Raw genomic sequence first — 23,877 nt, forward strand, 5'->3', positions numbered from 1 at the left:
AATGCAAAAAGTTCAAATTTTGTGTGCATGACATACATAAACAAAGAAAGTGGTAGGTATTGAGGTAAAATTGTTTTGAAGTTGCACTTATAAGGTTACAATGTTTTGTTTTAGTGACTTGCATTAATCAAGGAATTGCACGTATTGAGGGTTGCGGTTACCGTGTACGCACTGTATATATATTTCATCGGATAAACAGAAATTAAGTTACGAACAATTACGAAAAACGCGTTATGTCCAGAATGTGAGGGGGTATTCAACATTCTAAGTATGCATATTTTTTGTGCATCACTAGATCTATAACTTTATCAGTCACACAGTGTTGTTATCCCGATGCAATCCTTGGCGGTGGTACCGGGTGGGGAACGGTACATGACGGTAGGAGGTTTAGTTTGGGTTAAAGTCTCACACTGACGGAGGTAGGCTTTCGATGCTTCCTTCTCGTAAAAAAACATATGCAGTAAAAAGTTAATTATTTAAATCGACGAATAGTTTTATATCGACCTTTGTGAACTTCAATTTATGTGTTTGTGTACAACATACCTCTATTGGTTACAATAATTTTAAGCAGTTTTTTAGTAATAATTATTGGTGTTGAAAAAAAAAACCATAGTCATAGTCAGGCGGAGGAACATCGACTCGGTCATCATCGACTGGGAGCTCGGGTTCTTCTTCTCCACAACTTTCCATACTGCTACCATTCAGTAGCGTGGAAAAGTGTTCCCTTCATAATTTGGTCTTGAAACCTTCCGTAAGTCGCCTAACTCTTTGGTAAAATTTTCGGGCATTCTTCCTCAGGGCCAGCATTTCAAGCTCTTCGAACTCACGTATTTCGGCCTCTCTCTTCTTATTGCGGCAAATACGTCTCGCTTCCCTCTTCAGATCCCTATAGCAGTCCCACATAGCGTGCGTTGCACCCGATCGCAGTGTGGCTCTGCAGGCGGCATCTTTTTTCTCTGCAGCTCTCTGACACTCCTCATCGTACCAGTTGTTCTTTCGGGCTCGCTGAAATCCGACTACTTCTTCGGCGGCGGTACTTAATGGGCGCGAAATGTGGTTCCATTGCTCGCATATGTCGGTTTGTTGAAGAGGGCTCTCTGAGCACAGCAGTAGCGAATGCATTGGCTGCCTGTTGTGATTGCAGCTTTTCGACGTTAAGCTTTCTTTGAATATTTAGGCGCACATTTTTTGCTGCAACAAGATAATGGTCCGAGTCGATGTTTGGGCCTGGAGTGTACGTACGTCCTGCCTGCCTTCCGTCTATCCCAACATGATCGATTTCGTTTCTCGTTTTTCGATCCGGAGACATCCACGTAGCTTGATGAATCTTTTTATGCTTGAACCTGGTACTGCATACTATCATGTTTCGGGCCTCGGTAAAATTGATCAGCCTCAGTCCGTTCGTCGTGGAGGCTGAATTTTTCGACAGTGCTTCCAAATATCACTCCCTTGCCTACCCTGGTATTGAAGTCGCAAAGCACGATTTTGATATCGTGGCGGGGGCAGCGCTCGTACGTGCGCTCCAAGCGCTCATAGAAGAGATCCTTGGATACCTCATCCTTCTCTTCTGTCGGGGCATGGACGTAGATGAGCGAGATGTTGAAGAATCTCGCTTTGATGTGGATTATGGCTAGACGCTCGTCCACCGGGGGGAATGACAGTACTCGGCGACGGAGTCTCATCCGAGGCATTGCTTCGCTTCTTCTTCTTGCCTTCTTGTTATCTACGTTCTTTGGTATAGCCGTGCAACTGTAACTGCATACCCAGCACAACGACTATACACCATTGCACTCTGTCTCATTTAGGTGCATTTATTTTATGATATTAGGTACAATCTGAATTTTCCAGTTTTCATCCCTGGTGCATACCAATGACTACAGTTGATGACACGATAATGACAGTTTGACTGACAGTTTACGACAACACGTGAATAGGGCTGTTAATTGCGATTCGATTACAGTCTATGATAACCAAAAATGGCCGATACCTGCCGATATCTCTTTGCAATAACTACCTGTAATAAACGGAGTTCAGTATTTTCTTTACGTCCATTTGTTTTTTCAAATAGTATTTGTGGTAAGTTTAGATTAAAGAAATAATTATTTATCGACGAATTAAAGCAATTTTAAGAGTAAATACACCTTAAATTAGCACCTTTGGTTTTATATATCAGTGTTCTTTAGGTAAAAAGGGAGAGTTGTAAACGTGTGTAAATATGCCATGTGTGTCGTTGGCAAATTTCTTCCCGCAAGTAACTTTAAAGATAACTATTTCTTTGCTTCGCTAATTCTGGCAGGTACATAAATAAGGTGAAATTATGGAATATTCTTTAGTTACACTTTCAATCTCTTAAAGACATACATATGTTATACGCACACCCACTCCCTCACCACCTGGAGTAATAAATTACTTTTTTTTTATTAAAGATTTTTCGATTGCAAATACAAGTGAATATGTGTGATTGTGTAGTCCCCGACCCAAAAACAAAAACACAGTATATTTGTGAACGGCCACTTCATTAGTGTCGCCTAACCGGTTCCATCGCCAGACACTTTCGATTGCTTAAATATCTAGTAATACATTTTACGACGTCTGTGCTTATTTGGAAACACATTAGGAAATTACTTACTTATTTTTCAGGTTCAAATCATCCGGGGTAAACAACACTAAACACACAACTGGCTTTTAATAGGACGCAATAAAAATGAAGAATATTTTGGATGTAATGTCAGTACAAAAACGCGCTGAAGCAACTAAAATGCAGAAACAAAAACCAACAGATTATCGGTACGAAGTTCATAAAATAAAAGAGTATTTTACATAAAATGTTTTTACAGAAAAGTTGAAAAGCCTGGTGTTGTGCCACGTTTCCTATTTGAGTGCGCCATCAAACTGCAGATAAAACCACTGACCTCAGCAAGCGCCGCTATAATTTTTCACCGCTTTTTCAATGAAGTTTCCAGTTCTGATTATGATGAATATGTAACTAAGAATTACAAGTGTTTGGAAAGAATTTATAAAGTACCATTCAAATTTTTATCTTCGCAGCTTATTGCAGCGTCTGCATTATACCTAGCCGGCAAGATTAAAGACGATCCGGTCAAAATACGCGATGTTATCAACGTCGCGCATAGTACGCTGAATCGGGGATCTCAACCGTTAGAATTGGGGGATGAATACTGGTCGATACGCGATGCTCTTGTGCAAGCTGAATTACTAATTGCCCGTACTTTGAAATTCGATCTAAATTTCGAGCATCCACACAAGGTACTACTGAACTTTTGAAACTAAATTAATTATGTTTAATGAATTTTATGTTAATTTTTATAGTACTTATTATACTACATAAAAACACTGCAATCTTGGCTGGGCCCAACTATCTGGTCCTCAGTACCAATTGCAAAGTCAGCAGCATCCTTCCTTCAAGATTTTCATCACAGTGCAAAAATCCTAAATCAAAAGCCATCTCATGTGGCAATATGTTGTTTGTCTTTGGCATTGCAGTCATATGGCGTGCAGGTTCCACTAGCTGACGAATCGGATGAAGCTTCTATGTGGTACACTGTTAGTTTTATGGCTAAGTCAATCATGCAAGTTTCTTAATTTCAATTAATCATTCTTTCCTTCCAGCCGTTTGTTAACGATCTGACCAAAGAAAAGCACTGGGAAATTATTGAAGATATCATAGAAACTTACAAACAGGAGAGTGAAATTAATGCGGCTTGATGCGATCATTATATTGGGTTTGTCCCTGAATTCCAAAATGTAAAAATACAAACAATTAGCAGGTAGTCGTTTTCATTTCTGAACTATAACAGATGAAACTGCCAATATTCGCAACCATGGCTTAATACTAGTTACAAGTAGGTTGCATAGGCTGAACATTTTTCACACTTTGGAATTTAGGGTATCTCTGACAAACGTAGATACCTACATACATTTAAGTATATGTGAATTTGTGATAAGGAAATTCTTCAAGCTGTATAATAGGCTTTCGTGTATTTTTTTCCTCTTTCTTAGTTTATATCCACTTAAACTGAATTCCATAAAAATCAAAGCATGCAAGCATACAAAATCCTTACTAAGCTATGGATCACGCTAAATACGCATAAGTTTGATTGAATAAATTTTGTATTTTTTTTTTTAAGTATTATCGGATATTTTATGTTGTATACAGTTGGGGTTGCATACTATAATAGATCAACATAATTTAATGCTTATGTCTACTTTTATGCTTCTCGCTGCGATGTTCGCGATCTCTGTCATCGCGTTTCGATGAACGCGATGACGTAGAATAAACTGGGGATGGTGATCTACGTGGACGTGGTGAATTTTCATATCGAGAGGATTTCGCCAGATACGGTGTACGTTCTGCGTACCGTTTTGGCGAGTCAGAGAGAGAACGCGATCGATGGCGTCTTGAAGATTTAGCACTGCGAGTAGGAGTGGGCGATGGCGAAACTTCGCGTCTTGTGACGTATGGGGAACGTGATCGTTTACAACTCGAGCGAGCTGGCGAAGAACGCGAGCTACTGCTATGATATTGTATTGGCGATGGCGATCTTTTAAGACGACGTGTGCGTTTACTTGTGCTGTCCGGAGATTCACTGCCTCTACGAGAGTCCTTTGGATTTATGAAAGAAAGCGGCGAATCGGTTGTTTCCGTATCCTATGAAAATATTACAATATTACAGTTAAACACAAATACATACAATGAAAAATCTACTTTCATAACTGACCTTCTTCAAGAGCTTACGTCTAAAGTGCTCCACTTGCTCACTTATGGTCCAGCCTGACTTAAGTTGTCGCATGCCTGCTTCTAATTCGTCTTGATATTGCATTGTTTTCACTTCAATTTCACGTAATTTCGTACGTTTGTCATCATCATAATTTTGTGTAGCATTGGTATTCTGCTCATCATCGCTAGAGTCGTAGAACTTTGGCGCCTGTGGGGGATCCAGTGTATCCCATTTGCTAGTGGTTATAGCCTGTGCCTCAACCTGTTCTGGATCAACTGTTTCCCACTTCGATGGTATGAATGCACCGCCTTTGGCATTGGCTTTTGACTGGGTATCACTGAACTCAGTTGGCAGTTTTTCCAATGGTATGCCATCGATGTCTTCCTCCACTAAAATTCAAATCAAAACACAAGTTATGTGCCTTTAAAAATACTAAAGTTGCAAGATTTTGCATATTACATGGTACACCATCAATATCATCATCTTCCTCATCGATTCCTAGTGTCCGCCGTGTTGGCGTGCTTTTTTGTATGGACATTGCCTCAGGCAGGCCGCGCATTAATGCGCTCTTCAACAAAGCTGCGCCATCCAAAGGTACACCATCTAAATCTTCATCGTCTTTCTCATCGCCAGATATTGGAGCTCCATCTATATCTTCGTGGGCTTCCTCGATAGGTTCCTCGACTGGCGGAGGAGATGGTGGAATCTATATATTTATATATAGTTTATGATTATTATAAAAAAAAAAAAACTGTATTTTCAAATAACTGAAACCCCTGTAATTTTACCTGTTTTCCCAAAAACACACCCTTCAATTTTGCCAGGAATTCTTTGGGATATATTGTCCATTCTTCCCAAACGCGTATTACATTGATAACACGGGATTTTAAACCCTCGGCCTTCAACCGACTTTCCATTGAATTAAAAAAATTGTGCATATTTTCGAACACTTCCATTAAATGTTTTTCGATTCTGCAAAATACACAATTTTTTACATTTGATTGGCTTGTAATTTGAAAATACTTACGATTTCCTAAAGAACGAAGCATTCGAGACTTTAACGGTGCAGTTATGTAGCAAATCTGAAATTAGATAGAGACGCGCAATCTTCTTTGAAGGTAATGTGTCTGGATTGGACAATGATTCGGAGATACATTCGCAAATTTCATCAGCAGCATCTGCATGTTCGATACAAAAAATCATTGCATCACCTATGCGTGAGCGTTCCGGGGTAATATGACGCAAGAGATCTTCCAGGCGATCGCGTTGACTGAAATAATAAAATGTAAGTACCTACATTAGTACATGTGGATTTAAAATTTCTCTAAACAGCAACATACGCATTTGAAAGAGCACCCTTGTGAACAGCCGTTGCATCCGGATCAACAACTAGGTCGTCAGACATGCCCATAGTGTAGAAGTTCGCTATAGGCGGCTTCCAAATAGGTCCGCCTTTGAACATTCGAAATTCTTTTTCGTTCCATTCTGTAGGTGTATCTCCTTGTAGTAGAGAGAATAGCTTCCAGCGGTAATATATATGCGCGGGACTTTCATTGTCAAATAAGAATGAAAACAAGGGATTTTCCATTTCTCTACTCATTATCAATGCTTCAAACATGGGACCTTCACGTATGACAAATTCAATCATGCGATGGATTATATTTAGTACGGCTCTGTAATTAAATAATTAGTCCATAATTCAAACTTTTATAAGGTAACTCCAACTTACTTTTCAGTTGGAATGAATACTTTCACCAGGGAATGGTAAAGAATCTAAGAATGGGGAAACAATTATAATAGAGTCCTTCAATTAGTTGGTAATCAACAATGATTTTACTTTTTCCATATTCTCCTTCTCTTCTTCTGTTGTGTACTCTTTATAGTTTATTCTTGGCAAATTTTGTGCTTCAGCTGGTGGTGGTTGAGCATTAAAAGGCAATCCGGATGGAGGCGGTGGTAATGTAAGCTCCAAAAGTGTGGGAGGTATGAAAATAGGTTGATTCATTATCGGTACGGATTTACCCCAACCCAAACGCATTTCATAGCCCATGATATATCGCCCATTTAGTGTTCTAAGCGCTCTTTCCGCATCTTTGCGACTCATGTAGGCAACAAAACCACAATTGCGCCCACGTTGCTTCTCCTCTTCAGACCGTGGCCACATGATTTTTATACTGGCAAGTGGACCATATCGACCGAAAATTTCCATAAGTTGTTGCTCTGAGATCTTTAAAAAAAAAATAAAAAGAACAATGAAGCAATAAATAAAAAACTTTGTTAAATAAGTATTTGTGATATGTATGTATGTACCTTAGGGCTGAGATTTCCCAAATAGAGGTTAGTCGTGTTAGGGTCTCCTGTATCGAAAGAACCGCACTCGCGTATTTCGGGTACCGGTTCCACCACCTGTTGCGCTACAACTTGGCCAGCTAAATGTTTATATTTATGACGCTCTTCACGCTCCTCTTGTATTCTAAAAATTTTTAAGATACAAGCCTTGTGATCATTTTATAGTCGCTTTATTTTTACATACTTACTGTCTCAGTTCTTCTTTAAACAGTTCCAAATTGCTTTTCTTCTTTTCTTGACTTTTTTTCTTCAACGGAACAGAATCTTTTTTAAGATCCGAGGCCAGCATTTTTGCATATTCTTGCGCTTTTTCTGCAGCACTTTTCTCGTCCAACTTGGAACTTGGCTTGTATAATTTACCCTTTTCCCGATTATCCTCGCCTGATAAATGGAGTAGTGAATTATAAGTTATGTACGTATAATTGAAGTGGGTGAATAACAAAGCATATGATTAGATTTATAAATAGACTTACGCCTTGATCCGGCATCGTAGGTACCGGCTTTCACCCAAACTTTTGACGAGGCACTAGGAGCTTCTTGAAAAGTCTCCACGAACTCTTTAAACACCTATCAAAATGTAATTCCAAGTAATAATTTTAGCCACTTAAAATCTCTCCGTATAGATATATTTATGTATGTAGCTTACATGAGCCGCGGCAGCCTCATCCTCTTTCTTCTTCTGCTCCTCTAGTTCCTTTTTGGACAATGTCCGTTTGCCCATATTACCAACGGCAAAAGCCTCCAGTTTCTTATCACTGATACGCTATAAAATTACGAAATTTTAATATTAACAAATGCTTTAAAATACATAAATTACCTTCATTTTTAGTAAACAAACTCTTTCTCGGTCCTAAGAAAATTCTGCCATCAGGGGAAAAAAATGACTGCCATTCACGAATCGCCAGAGAACGTACGTTACGTTCTCTGAAATCGCCAGAAATGTGTAAAGTTTATCAATCTAGCCATGTGTATCGGAATACTTTTATGCTGTGTTTCCGTGGGCAATGATCGGGATCGGGTTAAAAAATTTGCACGATAATTGCGATAGTGATGCACCACTCATAGTATCGATGACAACATCGATAGTTTGCCACCACTTTTTCTTACAATAATTTTTGTTTACTGCTGCTGTGGAATTTTCTCTTGGTTATTTAGTAGTTACCAATGTTTTATTATTCAAAGTGAATATTTTAAAACAAATAAAAAATCATGATTTGCCGTTTGTGCCTCAAAGATATTACCGAGGTAATTAACATTTTCGACGAAAGAGGCGTTGAACTTAATGTGGCTGCAGTGCTTGCTAAATACTTTTGGTTTGAGGTAAGATACATTAAAATAAAGCGTCTAATAATTTTTCTAACCTGTTACATTTATTGTACCGTAAAGCCCAGGAGCGACGATCCAATCTCAACAGCAATATGTAACTCTTGTTGGATCAGTGTATCTAGTTTCAATGAATTCTATTTAATAGTGGAAGAGGCTCACCGACTCTTAACAGAACGCTTTTCATTGAAAAGCGAGGTACAGCCAAAGTGCCGCAAGCGACGTTGTTATTCGATAACCGACGCGCCGGCAGCCAACGAGTGGCTGCATGCAAGTTTACCGAGCACGACATCCAAAAAAGAGTTCGGTATAGAACAGGAAACAATAGATGATTCTTCTCGAGATAAACAAACACCAGATGAAAAAAGCTGCGAAGACTTAAAATTGCTCAAAAGTGAAATATCTTCGCATGAAGATGAGAGCTCCATGATAATTGAATCATTTATAGACGAAATGTTGGAATTGGAAGAAGACGAAGGTGTTTTGCTTCATTGCTCTTGTTATTTGTACTTGTATTTAAACAAGAAATTTTTCAGCAGATGCCCTTGCTTTGCCAGATGAAAGTAAACTACATTCCACCCGCTCTAATACAAAAAAGGACAACAAACTCGACAAATGTAGCTCAGATACTGACGCGAAAAATGATGTTGACGAGGTAAAGCCGAATGTTAACAATTCTGTTGGAAATAAGAAGCGTCGTGGGCGACCACCAACAATTAAAAAGCAAAACGCAGACGACGAAACGCCTAAAAAAGAGAAATCGAAAACTAAGAGGATTACAAATAAAGCGGACGATTCCCAACAGGAAAGCTATGAAGAACGTATGCGACAAATAGATGAAAAAATTGCGCAATGCATACGTTTAACGTGCGAAAAATGTGGAGATGAGCAGACAACGTTTTGCCATTTGCGCAAGCATATGGAAAAAGTGCATCAATGCAAAGGATACATAACCTGTTGTAATAAGAAGTTTAGCAAGCGATCACTGCTTGTAGGACATATAGAAAAACATATTAATCCGGATTGTTACAAGTTTGTTTAGAAATCAACAAAATTATAATTAAATACATACTTTATAAATCATAATTTCTCTTAGATGCGAGGTATGTGACAAATCGTTTGCCGACAAACAATGTATGCGAAATCATTTTCTAATCAAACATCAGCCTGAAGAGGAGAAACAGTATAAATGCGAACATTGTCCCAAGCGATTTGCGCGCCCTTATATTCTCGAACAGCACCGTATTATTCATGAAGAACGAAAACATATTTGCAACGTCTGCCAAAAGGGGTAAGTACTCTTTGATACTCGATGTTACATACTTATGTAGATAAGTATGTATGTATTTGCAATTCCCTCAAAATTTATATTTTTAAAAGCTTTGCTACCGGTAATTTGCTAAACACACATATGAAAACAATGCATTCGACGTACGGCGCCACTATGTGTGATGTTTGCGCGAAGGTTATTCGTGGTCGCACTGCATTTGCCCGACACCAACTTGAACACTCTGGTGTTGTGCTGCCGAAGGTGCAATGTGATAAATGTGGCTCCTGGCACAAAGATAAGTATAGTTTGCAGAAACATAAACGACGTCATAACGACGATGGCACAATATACGTCTGCAAAATGTGCGGTAAGAAGGCACCAAATCGTAGCGCACTCCTTAGTCATCAGCGTTACGTTCATACATCAGCGCGTGATTTCGAGTGTAATGTTTGCAGTAAAGCTTTCAAAAAAGCCATAACTTTAAAGGTATGCGATTAGTTGTTTGTGTTACCTATGTATACAGCATATTCACGTGTATATATTAATTACAGGAGCACATGGCGATGCATACTGGCGAGGTGTTATATAATTGTCCATATTGTCCAAAGACATTCAATTCTAATGCAAATATGCATTCACATCGAAAAAAAATACATCCAAAAGAGTTTGAAGAGGCGCGCAAACAGCGTCGGGAAAACGCTTCCAAACCTGATGTTCCCGACGAACGAAAGAAAAAAACAGTAGGAACGGCGTTAGAGCAAAGCAAACCTAATGAATATACCCATAATTGCAGTGATGATGATTCCACACCGCAAGTAATTCTCATTAAATCGGACGACGGACGTGAAACCAATATATTGGTGACAACAGGAGAGGATTTCAGTGACAACGACGGAGAAGTGAATCTCGATGGAGATAGCATAGTTTTCACTATTAATTAAAACAAATACATTGTTAGACACTGAATTTCATTCCCATTTAGGCTTCGATGATTATTTTGAATACATGTATGAAATAACTTTTTGAATATTGTTACTAATATTAATCCATTATTAGGCTAGCATACAAATAGAATAGATAATAAATAAAATTAATACACATCGACCTTTTTTTAAACTTTAGACATCGGAACATCAAAAATTTAGATAAAATCACTAGGTAATACTAACCGCGCTCGCATATAATTTCGACGGCATTTGGCTCCATTAGAATTGATTCTAAGCAACGATGTACAGCTGAACCAAGTATCTCATCCAGCAAAGAATTTACGAGACTAGAATTAAATACGAAATAAAATAGGTGTTCCATGTATAGTTCTATACTAACTTTTCATCAGTGACGAAACGCCAGAGATTCATTTGCAAATAATGCGTATCTACTTGCACTTGTTGTAACCCGAATTTACTGAATGTACGCAAACGTATGCATTCCAGAAGGGTCTAAATACAAGTAACAAATTTAAAACTTTTATCAAAACTACCTTTAATCACATTTACCTTTAAGCCAATCTTTATAACGCCGGTAACTATTGAAACTTTCGAAAAATCTACATTGGTAAAAATATCAACACGTTCCGAGAACAATCGATGTATATTGGAGACATAACTCGATTCCAATTGTGACGGCGTATAATTAGACCAATTGGAACGATACTGCTGCTTAGAGGTGATTAAAGTACTATAATGAGTCTTTCGACTAGAATCACTGCTCGCCGTTGTGCGTACGCCTGCTTCATAGAGACTGGCGACAACGGTTTCAATTGAGCCAAGCTCCTCCACTACACGCTTCATGACAGCGCGCACTGAACGTGGCTCGAGACAGTTTAGCCAATCTCGTGTTTCAACGCTTTTGCGGAGCATCTGAAATATGTACAAATAATTGGTTAAATTTAAATACGAAAACTACATATGCGTACGTATGTAATCAATTAACCTGAGAAATATTTGTGCCTTGCAAACGCACATAAGCGTCAAGCAGCGTTTGTGCTGTTTCGCGCATTTCAGCGCAAATTTCTGTTTCATGTGTTAATATTGCACTGTTCTCAGAGTCGATTTCGTACAAGTCATCAACCAAAGTAATCTAAAAGTAATACATTTAAATGAAATTCGGCTTTTTACTGTATTTCGTCATTATTTACCAAAATGTGCACACCATTCTGATCCATTTCGAGGCAAGTTTTTGATAGAACTAATAGTAGATTTGGCGGACTTGAACTTGAGGCTTCAGCGAACGAACACATAACCTTTGAAATGTGACGCATGAAGCCTGAAAAAAATTGTGTTAAACCTTAAAGTGTAATTATAAGCACATTATTTACCAATTAGTAAATTCTCTCGTACACCTTCAACGCAGAGGCCGCCTTTGTATTCTGCTTTGATATTAAACGACCAATCCGTTTGCAGAAATACCAGTAAATCTTGTAATACTCCTTTTACTTTCTCTACCATAGATACATACAAATTGGTGATTAACTCATTCAAATTAGTGCCATTGTTATTGTCGCTTTTAGCCGAAACTAATGCCAATCGCACTGAACTGAGGCTATCGGAAAAGTGATCTTTCAGTGTTTTGGTGTGCACTTCGCAAAGTTGGTGCGCTGCTGCTATTATAATATCTACAGTATTGCGTTTTATTTCCAGACCACGACAAATGTTGCGCATAGCAAGCAGTCGCCGATGCAGGCGATCCAGCGCACGCAACATTATTTGTGTATCGCCAAAGCCTATGTCCGATTCAACCCGATCTTGTACGAGGGTCAAGTACTTATCGACATTTTGGTTGAGAAATATATTTAACTCTCGCAAAGCATGCTCCTTGAAATCATCGCTTAAACGAAAGATTGCGTTTTTGACTTAACTTTATTAATGCGTTTTTTATGCAAAACCTACCTTTCCGTTTCATGGCACTTTACTATAAACATGTCGAAGTAGGAAGTAACAACTAACGCTAAGTCGTTAAGGAAACCTTCGATACCCATATCGACAAATTCGATCATATCTCGCTCAGTTTGATCCTTAGGAAAATAAATAGTAAGTACATAAATACATATACTTAGTAGTTATAAATCGAATTATGTCTCATTCCCATATATGTAATACTCCTATATTGGCAGTAAGAGCTAGTACCGTCCGAAAACACTACAGTACGGATATATCAATAAACACGTACGAAAGAAAAGGAACACATACGTTTATAAATAAACATGTACACAACACATAAACAAAAACGGCACTCAAGTACACAATACATTGACAAAAATGGTACTAGACTGTCTCGCTTTGATTTCGGAATGCTTACACATTGAGAAGTTAGCTTACTGCCAATATAGAAGTATTACATATATGCTCATTCCATGCGTTACATACTTGCAGCAGTACAATTTGTTCACGGAGCCGTTTTGAAGCGCACGTCAACATATCATTGGCTAAATGCGCAGGTTTCTCATCCAATTGCAATAACAGTTCGCCAATTTCACTCAACGACTGTGCTGAATTACTTGCCATCTGAAAATCCGTTCGCAGCCGCTCTTTCAAGTCCAGTAAAATAGCTTCACAATCTAGCTGAATACCATCAAATGAGGGTTGTTGGCCATACTGTGCAAAAACTTTTTGTGCATGTAAATAATCTTGAACAGCTTGTGCATAGTTCTGCTCCTCGATGAGTGCCTTCAACTTTGCAGGGAGGGAGGATAAAAATTGCAATCTTTTAAGCAACGAGTGCTTCTCAGATAGACGGCATAATTGCGAACGAGTCCCTTGCAACGTATCTGTGATTTGCTCACTAAATGATGTGATAGTTTGCATTTTAGTGCGCAACAAGTTCATGTCAGATTCCATTTGCTTGAAATCGTTTTTCATTTTGCGTATAGTGTCCGTCGCGGAGATAAATTTATTGTAATTTTCGTAGACCAAGGTCTGCATGTCTGAATGTAGTGTTTGGGTGTCTTTAATTACTGCAGTTTCGGTGTCCATGATCTGCTTTAGGGTGCAATCCTGTGGAGAAATGACACACGTATGCATACAAATACACAAATTTACCGGAAAAAAGAACACAGTTACGACATTCCACCATAAAATAATTACCTTAAGTAGCTTTTCCAAATACTTCTCAGAGTTAAATGTGGAACTATCCATGTCATACGGATTGCCATCGTTTTCCGTCATCTTTAACTGTTGTTTTTAGCCAGGAACCTTCAGCCTCCACACGCCAAGTATGCAGGGTTCAATCGATACAAGTAAATACTCGATACTTTTCTTTTGATACCAAGTATTTTTTTACTCGATACCTTTTTGTTCGGTATCGAGTACGTATCGGAAAAAAAGACCTTGGTATCGACAGAGTAATTTCTACTACTTTTATCATTGCAACAGCAACTCAACGAATGACGCCCGTTATTAGAGTTTTCGCGAAAAGTCCGGTCATGTAGTAGAGAAGGTAGAAATCGCTTGTCTGGAAAGCATTTAGAAAAGTTTTTGTTTCTTGGCAGTGTGACCCAAAAGCTATTTTTTTCATAAATATTTTGTGAATAATATACTTATATGAAGTCATATATGTAATTATAACTAATATTGTTCCTCAGCAATATACCAAAAGAAACAATACAATTTTTTTTCATAAATAGTTTGTAAATGATGCAGTGCGCTGTATACTTATTATGGATAAGTGTCGGATTTTAATTTTTATTTTCAAATTAATTTTAGTTACTTTTTTATAAAAAATATAGTTCATTCTATGACAAAAACCATGTAAATCCAAGTTTCAAATTTTGTACAAAAATTAAAAGAAAATCAAAGTTTCACCAAAATTAAACACTTTTTATTCAGAATCAAAAGTGTGGATTTTTGATGAAAACGTATTAGCGCAAAAGAGAAAGCACGAGTTGTCCCTTTTTATAATCTACGGTCTTTGATGAAACTTTCTTGATTTGCTTTTAATTTTTGTACAAAGTTTTAAACTTGGATTAACAAGGTTTTTGTTATGGAATGAACTATATTATTTATGAAAAAAATCAATAAAACTAATTTGAAAATAAAGAGACAAATAAAAATCCGAAACTTTTCCATACTGGGTGACCTCATGAACCAAAAAGACAAGATCACGCGGGCAGGAGAGTAGCCCGTTAGAATCGCATTAAGTAAAAAAAGATTAACGATTTTGACATTAGCCGTTTATTTACATTTCTTCGTTGTTTACAATTTGGTGGTGGCTTTTTACTGCAATTTTCTTCATTTTCGCTTGTGACAACGTGTGTACACATAAGATAAAGAATAATTTAACACAACGGCATGATTTTTAGAAGAATTTGCATAATAAAAATGATTTTTCATGCGTTCAACAATTTCGCGGTTTTCTCCGTTCTCTTCGTTGTTTACTTCTTACAACAAAGATGGCGTCGAGATTTCGGCAGCTAGAAAATAACTTTTTTCGTTCTTTCCTTCCCGCGTGATCTTGTGTCTTCGTTCATGGGGTGACCTATACACTCATATGACTGAAAAAACTATAATCAATACTGTTCCTTGGTAATGTGCTACAAATATTAATTAATAATTATTTTGCATTCTTACTAAATAGCTTAAATATATACGTCTTCTATACCTGCAACTTTATTGGCTTTTTATTTGATTTTGACATACAATGTTTTAAACCATGATGAGACGTAATCATACGACCTTTTACAACAAAAAAGGGAAGTATCTCTCGAAAGAGAAGATGAAAACAATTCAAGTAAGTACTCGATACTTTGCCGATACTGAGTAGGTGTCGATACTTTCAGGCTTTTGAGTACAAGTACTCAGTAGAGTGATACCTTAGTGGTATCGATTGAACCCTACAAGTATGTATTTCCTTCTTCGTGGTTGTCAATATAAACAATTGTTAACTTACGTGACTTTAAAGGCCCGTCCAAATACAACTTTGGCGTTGCGTTGGCGCTGTCGTCGCTTTGACAGCACCGCGAGTAACGCCCGTGCTTGCTACAATGAACGCGTAGCAGAGAATACTTTGGTCACTAAATTAACACACTAGCGGCAGATAAATCAAAATTGTATCACATAATTTTGATAATTTAGAACAGCTGACGAACGACGCACGCGAAAAGTTGAGAGTTGGCCATCTTTCTGCGTTGTGTTGGCGTCGGCGTTGCCCAACTTTAGTTATATGGAGACTTTCATATAAATCCATGTTTCATAGTCAGCTGTCGAAGTGACGCCAACGCCAACGCAACGCCAAAGTTGTATTTAAACGGGCTTTAAGGGACAGGCTTTGAATTAAAAATATTTCCCTTGAAAAGTTTGATTTTTCAAGGTTGTTTAAGGGCCAGTTTTTCAGTGCACGGCCGTGGCTTAAACTACGTTTAAATGCATCTGGCTGGTTTAAACTAAGATCAGCCAATAGTTGCGTTCGACATGTCAAAAATTTGTAATAGTTTTTGCCAAAATTTTTAATGGATGGCGTTCGATAACGACAAAAAATGATCCAACTCACAAAAATTGAGAGAGCAAGCGTTCATTTTGAATAAAAAATTTTGATGCAAGAAAGCGTTCATTTTGTACTGGAAAAACTTTAGCCAGCAAAAATTATCCAACACGAAAACATATGATCACAAAACATATGGTTGCAATTTTTGTAAACAAACGAAATTGCAGTTTTCGAATTTTGGTATTTATATTGTGGCGAATACTGCGGCAACACAAAGCGAACGAGAAATAGGCAGAATGTTCGAGGAATGACGTACAATGTTCCACAAAGAGTAATGTCAAGTTGGATGAACACTGCGAACAGCGAGAGAAAGAGAATGAGCGATGAACTTCAGAACGTTCTAGAGTTACCATAAGTGCGAGCGCAGGTATATAAGGGCGCCACCAAACACCGGAGTGAGTTACAAGTCAGCAAGCTGCAAGTAAAGTGCTATAAGTTTAATTGTGTAAACAAGTTTTGTAAAGCGTTGTAATTGCTTTAACAAGTATTGTAAAGTGTTTTTACTGTATTAGCGAGTATTGTAAATTGTTTATTGTACAATAAAGATAATTGTACTACAATTTGGTCATCGTTAGCATTTATTTAACAATCCAGCGATACGAACCGAGAGGGGTCAAGGATAATCGTAACAATATGCTTTTTGGCTGCCTGCTATGTGACTTTATGATAGCGCCAACTAGTTTTTACTTCTAGAAATGTCCCTGGCGAACATTGAAACTTTCCTGTTTCTTCCATGGATGTGCTGTCAAGTCAGTAAAAGCAAAAACAAAATACATGTAAAGCGAAGAAATCAGCTGATTTTACAACATCACCATGTATAAATTCGCCTTGGGTCAAACTGCAGAAAATTCGGTGTTGTCATATGCAACAATTTTAGAAAATTGTTGCTATACACAAAACTTGCCGTGATACCGAAAGCCAGAGAACTGAATTTATGCTGTAGGAGCGTCAAAGTTTAGGGCACAGTTAATTGCCTATACGAAATCATAAAAAATATATTAATTGTACACGTCATGTACATCTGAAATTCTCATTTGAAAAGCTCAACTTTTTAATCTTTAGTATTTACATTTTTATTTTGTTTATTTAATATTCATTACATCCGATTTTAAAACTTTATACAGAGTTAAAAAAATGTTAACAAAGGGGTGCAATAAAGTGCAAGTTTCAAGTGACTGTAAAATAGCGGTGAGTTTTGACAAGTTTTTTGGTGATGGTGCTGCGCATTTTCTCTCATACAAAGTATGCTCGCCAAATTTTTATATGGAATAAAATGCGTAGCACCGTCATTAAAAAATATAAAAAAAAAAAATCAAAAATCAGGGCTATTTTAAAGTCCCTTGAAACTTGCACTTTATTGCACTATAATTGAATGGGCTACAAAACTGCATATCCGAAATTTTTCTGACAATATTACTAACTTATTCACTTAGGTCATTAGGAACTGTTTCCAGTTCTCAAGAAAACGAAAAAATCATATAAAATGCTAAAAGTTGTTTAATAAAACTATTTTAATAATAAAGGGGAGGGTTGCTTTAAAAATGCTTTAAAATAAATGATATTGAAATATCAATATTAAAATAAATCTACTTTGAAACAAAAGGTCCACAGATCAAAAATGGCAACACTTTTACAAATACGTAGAAGGGTTTACCAAATTTACTTTAAATTATTTTGCTTGTGATTTCCATTCCTGCAACTTCGGCATTCACAGAAGGAGTTTTTTCTATTAAGATTTTGAAATGGTGAGATGAGAAAAATAAAGCGAATATCTCACTAATAAAAAATGAACTTTTGATTTATATTAATTTAAATATTTATAGCGATAAAGCATATGATACTTTCAAAGAAATATATCTTTTTATAGAGGAAATACATAAGAAAGAAAAAAGATGTACGCTTAAAAAGCATTTTTACTTTTTCTTTAAAAAAATACTATATATATTTTAAATGTGCTCTATTTTTTCAGATTTTTTAGAAAAAGTACTATACATTTTTAGAAATTGTTGGCAGGCCTAGGCTAAGGACCCCCGAATGGCTACGGCATAGCAGCGGCGACTAACTACCTTTCTCCCTTACGATGTAGTGCTTGACGTCAATCCCGTGGGGTACAGAGTTCTAAGAAATAACATGCTTATCTCAGTTTAATAGGGACACTTAAGAGCCCCTGAAAAAACTGTTAAAGTATAAACAGAACGAGTTCGCTGAGCAAATTTCGTCGGACGGAGCGATGCCGCTGGGTGATATTCGCTTAACATTTCGTCAAGTAAAACTGAACCGGAACAATAATTTAGTGCTACTACAAATATTGTGGAGGATTGTTCTTAAAAAAATGCTAGTTTTAAAAGGATAAAATACTACAAAAACGCCGTGAAGCTAAATCCTAAATTTCGAAGCTAAACGACAAAGAAAAAAGCTAGATCTAGCCTCAAAAAGGCTAAACTGGCAACACTGCCATTAAGATTCGCAGAACAACCATTTATGAGGCCGATAAGAGTCATTTGAGAGCCTCAAAAAGAGTCCAAAACGAGCCGTATATGAGGCCAATAAGAGATGAGTCATATCGACGCTCATTTGATGTATGAATTAAAGCTCATATACAGTGACGAGCAAAACTGTAACATGGTTTAATTCCAAGTTCTAAGGACTTTCATCCTTTTGTTGAATATTCTTGTTGGTACATCCCTACTCCCTCTCTCATAATGATTTGAAGTCAATACAACAACAATAAAAAAACCAGCAGACAAAAATGTAAATTAAGGCAGAAAGTGTTAAACCATGTTACAGTTTTGCTCGTCACTGTACATATCGTCGCCTGGGTAAAAGATTGTCGTATGTTAATTTCGGCAGGTTGTGGGAAATCGCGTTTGAAGTTTGGAATGCAATCTCTCAAAAACGCGAAGATAGATCTTCTCCAAAGTCTCTGCAAATGTTAGTAGTTCACAAAATTCTTAAATTATTTAATTTTTAATGTTTATTGTTAATTAGTTTTAAGTTTATGAAGGATTTTCTTTAGTAAAATATTGTCGTAAGCGTCATTTGTCCACAATTTGGCAGGCACTTTGTGTGAAATACGACAAAATGTGATCAAAATTTCTACTAAATTAACGACACTTTTTACTCAATATCTCGGAAACTAAAGGAGGTATCCAAAAATGGAGAACCCCATTTTTAAGATACTGATTAGTTTAATATGACTGCATCACTAACTAAATTATTACTAAATTATCGAAAAATATCTTCAATATCTCGGAAACTAAAGGGGATATCTAGAAACTGATAACACCAATCGAAAGAGCTTATTTCAAAAAAATATAACTGCATCTAGAACTAAAAATCATCAAAACTGCGCTTACGACAATCTTTTACCCAGGCGACGATATGTACATAAGTCGACATTCGGAAGAAGGGAAACACCTTCAATTTGAACTCTTAAGTCTGTTAGGTATACAGTTCAATGCGAGCGTGAGCTTTTTATTTTGACCAATGTCTTCGTTATTACTTAACATTTTGCAGAATTATAGAATTAAAACTAATTTAAAATGCATAATATGCCTATTTTTCAAGCTCACACTCAACTGTGTGCGTAAGCAAAGCATTCGCATATGCGCATATGTGAATGACCAGTTTTGACGGATGTGTGTGAGCGTTCATAAGAATACAAATGGAATCGGAGCAACAAGCCGTATACTAGCAGGTGGTTGCGATGGTAAACAAAAAAACGGTGCACCATGGGAACGAGTTTTGTTATGCGTTTTGGTCGTAAACGTAATTTTCTACATTTGTTTGTATCCGCCATGGTACCCGCATAAGACAGAGAAAAAACAAGTAATCTTGTGCAAAATGTTCGTCTATTTAAGTAAAAAGGTGGGTATTTTTTTAAAAAGCATTTCTATACTATATCTATATAGTGTTAATAATGAATTATATATTATATTCAGATTGCAATACCAAATAATGTAAAACTGAATTGCATTGCGTGGAACAAAGATCAGGGCTACATAGCCGTAGCCGGCTCCGAGGGATTGCTGAAAGTGTTAAAATTAGAGCAAGGTAACATTTTTCCGTTCTATAGGGTATGCCCTTCATTAATAGAGACTTTAGCATCCAATGGGCAAAATAAAGGTAATCTTGCTGCGGTATCCAACTTGTCAATGAATCAAACATTAGATGGACACAAAGAGGCCGTCAAAGTTGTTACCTGGAATGAGACACAACAGAAGTTGACATCGTCCGATCTGGATGGTGTGATTATGGTTTGGATGCTCTACAAAGGTTCCTGGTATGAAGAGATGACCAATGATCGTAAGAAGTCCACCGTAAATAGCATGAGTTGGACATCGGATGGTGCAAAGATTTGTATAGTTTACGAGGATGGTGCTATTATTGTTGGTAGGTATTGCAATGTAATTAGATATGTGTATAAGTACGTATGTTGTTGCATGTTGCATGTACGCATCGATTGATATTCGATGCGCTTTTATGTGCGTACTTACAAAATAATTATAATTCGTTGCATATTTCAAGGCTCGGTTGATGGAAATCGCATCTGGGGAAAGGAATTGAAGAACACGCATTTAACCAGTGTACAATGGAGCCCCGATAATCGACTGATAATATTTGGCTTAGCAACTGGCGAATGTCATTTGTACGATAATCAAGGGAATTTCGCGGTGGGTAATTAAAATGGTTATTCGTGCATGGATGTGTATGAATGTATGCGCAGATATGTAAGTCAGTTTCTTTCTACTCTGAAATAGATGAAGCTGAATATACAGTGTGTTTCGCTGAGTCCGAATCGAAACTTTAGGATCTCGGCACTGTGCTGGTTTAGCGGACGCACATCTTCTAATCGCCCAGTATTAGCCATTTGCTATGAGACTTGCAAATTACAGATTATGCGCAATGAAAGCGATGACAGTAAGTGGTAGCTTAGTCTAAATGCATGCATAAAAAAACTCGTACATAAGGACTGAACCGAACGTAGCCTAAAATTTTTAAGCAGTATAAACAAGTAGGCTGGTTAAATTTTTTGATTTGTTGTAAATTCCATATTTTACGCAATATTATTTACCATGATAAAAACATAACAAGGTAAAACCATTGAGAGGCAGTCTGACGTTTGCCAACAATATAATATTAAAATCAAAACTCAAACTCACACACACATTCTCATTTTCAATCTCAAACAACAACAATTGTGAACAATTTAATTTTTTTATTTTCAATTTTATGTGATTTTAAAATGTTGGCAAACGTCAGAAAAAAATCATGGCCGACGAAATGAGAGAATGAATTTACCTTGTTATGTTTTTATCATGTTATTTACTATCGAAAAATTTTCGAGATCACATTTTTTCCCACTACTGCCACAACTTTTTCTGTATGTCCTTCATCAACCTTACGACAGTGCTGTCACTGACCTGCATTGTGAGTCTGTTCCATTTCAAGTCGAAATCCTGAACATTTTTAGCGGTTTCTTTGGTATTTCGTAGCGTGCTTTTAACTAATGCCCAATACCTCTCAATGGGCCGACACTGCGGGACATTTGGCGGATTCACTATTTTTGGAACGAAGTCAGTGTTTTTAAATTCAAGAAAGTTAATGGTGGATCCAAAACAAATGGCAGGAGTGTTTTTTTTAAACACTCCTTGATTTTCATTTCTCTGTTGATTGTGCCTGTTGTCACAAATGAGGGGTCCTTTTGCCACATTGGCAAATTGCCTGCCACACAAGATACTTAGCTCCAGATTTTTCAATATTGATTGAAGTATCTGCATCTGGGAGTGTTTCGCCTTTGAATTTCGTGTAGTACTGCGGTCCTGGAAGCGTGCTGAAGTATGCTTTTACGTAGGCTTCAACGTCTAAAATGACATAAGCTTTTTTCTCTCATCAAATTGCACAGCTTTCGGGCTCGTGTTTTTATAGTTTTTTTCTGCTTCTCGCTAGCCTTTGCCGCTTTTTGCTTCTTCCGATTTTCTAAATTATTTCTCTTCTTGCATCTTTGCACCATAGACTGACTGGTTCCACATTTTTTTCGCAGTATTTAAGTATATAAATATTTGTTTATTCAATTAATTCCAAACATTTCAAAGGGACAGTGGCAGTGAAGCTTCCAAATGTTTGCTAATTCCTGATCGCACAAAACTTAGTAAGTTTCTCTCTTTGGGAGAGTAAGATACCTTATTCTGCTGGCATTGGCATAGCGAACAGAACTATTGCCGTTGAAAAAAATTAGTACTTTTTGACAGTCTATCTCAAGGGCATTTTCAAAAGTTACAAATTATGTTCGATTCAGTCCTTATGTATGTACGTTCATTAAGAACATACTTAATTTTTTCTTCATATATTTTACGTATAAAGCGCCCGTACTTATCGACACTGGCATGCGTAATATAGACGCTGAGTGGAATCATGATGGTTCCGTGTTAGCCATCTGCGGTACTCTTATAGACTATCCCAGCTCAAAGGAATTGAATCAAGTAAGCTTTTATTCACCTTTCGGTCAGCTGTTGCGAACTTTAAAGGTACCAGGCTATGATATCGCATCGCTTTCTTGGGAAGGGAAGTCGCTACGCATAGCAATGGCTGTTGATTCATTCATCTATTTCGCCAACATACGTCCGGATTATATGTGGTGTTACTTTGAGAAAACTGTCGTATTTTTAAACAGGAACAGCAGTAATTTTACACGCAACGCAACGACCAATGTAATCACTTTCTGGAATACCATTTCGAATCAGGTGTGGCTGGTTGATTATTGGCTTCAATATGATTGAAAATACGTATAATATATTATTTTCAGAGTTTCTTAAAGGAAGTGGAGCCAGCATTAGGAATGGCAGCTTGCAATGAGCATTGCGTTATTGTTGTGGAATGCTTAAATACTAATATGAAGGATATTCATGTCAGCGATACTAAAGAAAATAACAATCAGACCGAAAGTATAGATAAATGCTATCAGCTTTTGCTGTGCAACTCTATCGGAACTACAGTGGATTGTAAGTCAAGAATGGAATTTAAAGTACTTTATTACCAGCGTTGCCATTTTAGTCGTTTTCCGGCTAGATTTAGCCGGTTTTGATAGCAACTAGCCGGAGAAAATTCGATCTAGCCGGCAGCCGATTTGTTAGCCGGTTTGTAAAAAAAAGTTAGCCGTTTTTAGCCGATTTTACTATTTGCCTAATTTTCAGGTGCAAAAAGTAAACAAGTTGTTCGAAAGCAATAATGCAGACCCAATGAAGATTTTTAATGAACTCAATGTTTTACTTTCGCATCTATGCTCCCTAGTGGTTATTAGCGCGGACACATTTGATCCTATATGCTCCCCGTTGGAACCATACCTTGCTCCATTTCCTCAGTTTTATCACAGTTTTGAAGAGTATTTAAAAACAAAAGTAAGCACAAACGCTTTTGACCACGAAGCCGAGAAAATAATTCGAGAAAATGGTCGCTATTTTATTATCACTTTAATAAAGGAATTACGCCAACGCCTCCCTACAAATATTGCCACACTACAAAAAATCGACTTTTTTCGGTTGGAAATGCATTGAGAGTAATTAAACCAAAAGTATTTGTTCAACTACAGCAACAAAAGCACAAATATAATGCCGACGAAATAACATCCATAGAGATGCAATGGCAACGGTTAACGTTACATACCTGGAGTAATTTAGACTCACCTGTAAAATTTTGGGCCGAAGTTTATCAATTTCGAAA

At 37.1% G+C, this 23,877-nt stretch overlaps 5 protein-coding genes across 10 annotated transcripts in view; 3 read left to right on the forward strand and 2 right to left on the reverse strand.

The window, feature by feature from the left end:
* Positions 1-1,971: 1,971 nt before the first annotated feature.
* LOC118742824 (cyclin-Q) lies at positions 1,972-4,144 on the forward strand. 4 transcript variants are annotated; one of them, XR_004993401.1, is made up of 7 exons: positions 1,973-2,076; positions 2,641-2,787; positions 2,838-2,982; positions 3,049-3,267; positions 3,331-3,564; positions 3,631-3,851; positions 3,889-4,144. XR_004993401.1 is itself a non-coding variant. In XM_036475209.1 (6 exons), exons 2-6 carry the CDS (start codon positions 2,705-2,707, stop codon positions 3,647-3,649), a joined length of 693 nt encoding a protein of 230 aa, XP_036331102.1. In that variant the 5' UTR covers positions 1,972-2,076; positions 2,641-2,704; the 3' UTR covers positions 3,650-4,144. The 4 variants fall into 4 exon arrangements, 3 of the variants coding, with proteins under 3 accessions (XP_036331102.1, XP_036331100.1, XP_036331101.1); XM_036475209.1 differs by having other exon boundaries at positions 1,972-2,076; positions 3,331-3,557; positions 3,631-4,144; XM_036475207.1 differs by having other exon boundaries at positions 3,631-4,144.
* On the reverse strand, positions 3,981-8,014 carry LOC118742811 (U2 snRNP-associated SURP motif-containing protein). Its single transcript, XM_036475175.1, has 13 exons — positions 7,906-8,014; positions 7,735-7,851; positions 7,562-7,655; positions 7,277-7,469; positions 7,050-7,212; positions 6,577-6,966; positions 6,469-6,512; positions 6,080-6,412; positions 5,767-6,009; positions 5,528-5,711; positions 5,199-5,445; positions 4,740-5,128; positions 3,981-4,669 (listed from the first exon to the last, which is right to left on the reverse strand). Exons 1-13 carry the CDS (start codon positions 7,909-7,911, stop codon positions 4,211-4,213), a joined length of 2,862 nt encoding a protein of 953 aa, XP_036331068.1. The 5' UTR covers positions 7,912-8,014; the 3' UTR covers positions 3,981-4,210.
* Positions 8,015-8,170: 156 nt separating this feature from the next.
* LOC118742816 (transcription factor grauzone-like) lies at positions 8,171-10,700 on the forward strand. 2 transcript variants are annotated; one of them, XM_036475181.1, is made up of 6 exons: positions 8,171-8,408; positions 8,475-8,889; positions 8,948-9,443; positions 9,508-9,702; positions 9,792-10,167; positions 10,233-10,700. In XM_036475181.1, exons 1-6 carry the CDS (start codon positions 8,298-8,300, stop codon positions 10,620-10,622), a joined length of 1,983 nt encoding a protein of 660 aa, XP_036331074.1. In that variant the 5' UTR covers positions 8,171-8,297; the 3' UTR covers positions 10,623-10,700. The 2 variants fall into 2 exon arrangements, with proteins under 2 accessions (XP_036331074.1, XP_036331075.1); XM_036475182.1 differs by having other exon boundaries at positions 8,178-8,408; positions 8,951-9,443.
* On the reverse strand, positions 10,633-14,104 carry LOC118742813 (vacuolar protein sorting-associated protein 51 homolog). Of its 2 annotated transcripts, XM_036475178.1 has the most exons (10): positions 13,764-14,104; positions 13,047-13,673; positions 12,570-12,694; positions 11,999-12,507; positions 11,819-11,946; positions 11,614-11,760; positions 11,178-11,540; positions 11,008-11,120; positions 10,851-10,954; positions 10,633-10,738 (listed from the first exon to the last, which is right to left on the reverse strand). In XM_036475178.1, exons 1-10 carry the CDS (start codon positions 13,842-13,844, stop codon positions 10,734-10,736), a joined length of 2,202 nt encoding a protein of 733 aa, XP_036331071.1. In that variant the 5' UTR covers positions 13,845-14,104; the 3' UTR covers positions 10,633-10,733. The 2 variants fall into 2 exon arrangements, with proteins under 2 accessions (XP_036331071.1, XP_036331070.1); XM_036475177.1 differs by having other exon boundaries at positions 10,633-10,954.
* Positions 14,105-19,496: 5,392 nt separating this feature from the next.
* Positions 19,497-23,877, forward strand: part of LOC118743822 (WD repeat-containing protein 35-like) — a 23,079-nt gene continuing 18,698 nt past the window's right edge. The window contains exons 1-7 of the mRNA XM_036476585.1: positions 19,497-20,025; positions 20,100-20,211; positions 20,263-20,550; positions 20,686-20,831; positions 20,919-21,078; positions 22,522-22,901; positions 22,964-23,236. Coding sequence (XP_036332478.1) covers positions 19,795-20,025; positions 20,100-20,211; positions 20,263-20,550; positions 20,686-20,831; positions 20,919-21,078; positions 22,522-22,901; positions 22,964-23,236 — 1,590 coding nt within the window. The 5' untranslated portion in view covers positions 19,497-19,794. The remainder of the gene's footprint in view (positions 20,026-20,099; positions 20,212-20,262; positions 20,551-20,685; positions 20,832-20,918; positions 21,079-22,521; positions 22,902-22,963; positions 23,237-23,877) is intronic.

This window comes from Rhagoletis pomonella, unplaced genomic scaffold (assembly GCF_013731165.1).
Source record: "Rhagoletis pomonella isolate Grant_MI unplaced genomic scaffold, Rhpom_1.0 Rhpom_scaffold_00007, whole genome shotgun sequence".
In the NCBI taxonomy this organism is placed as follows: Eukaryota; Metazoa; Arthropoda; class Insecta; order Diptera; family Tephritidae; genus Rhagoletis; species Rhagoletis pomonella.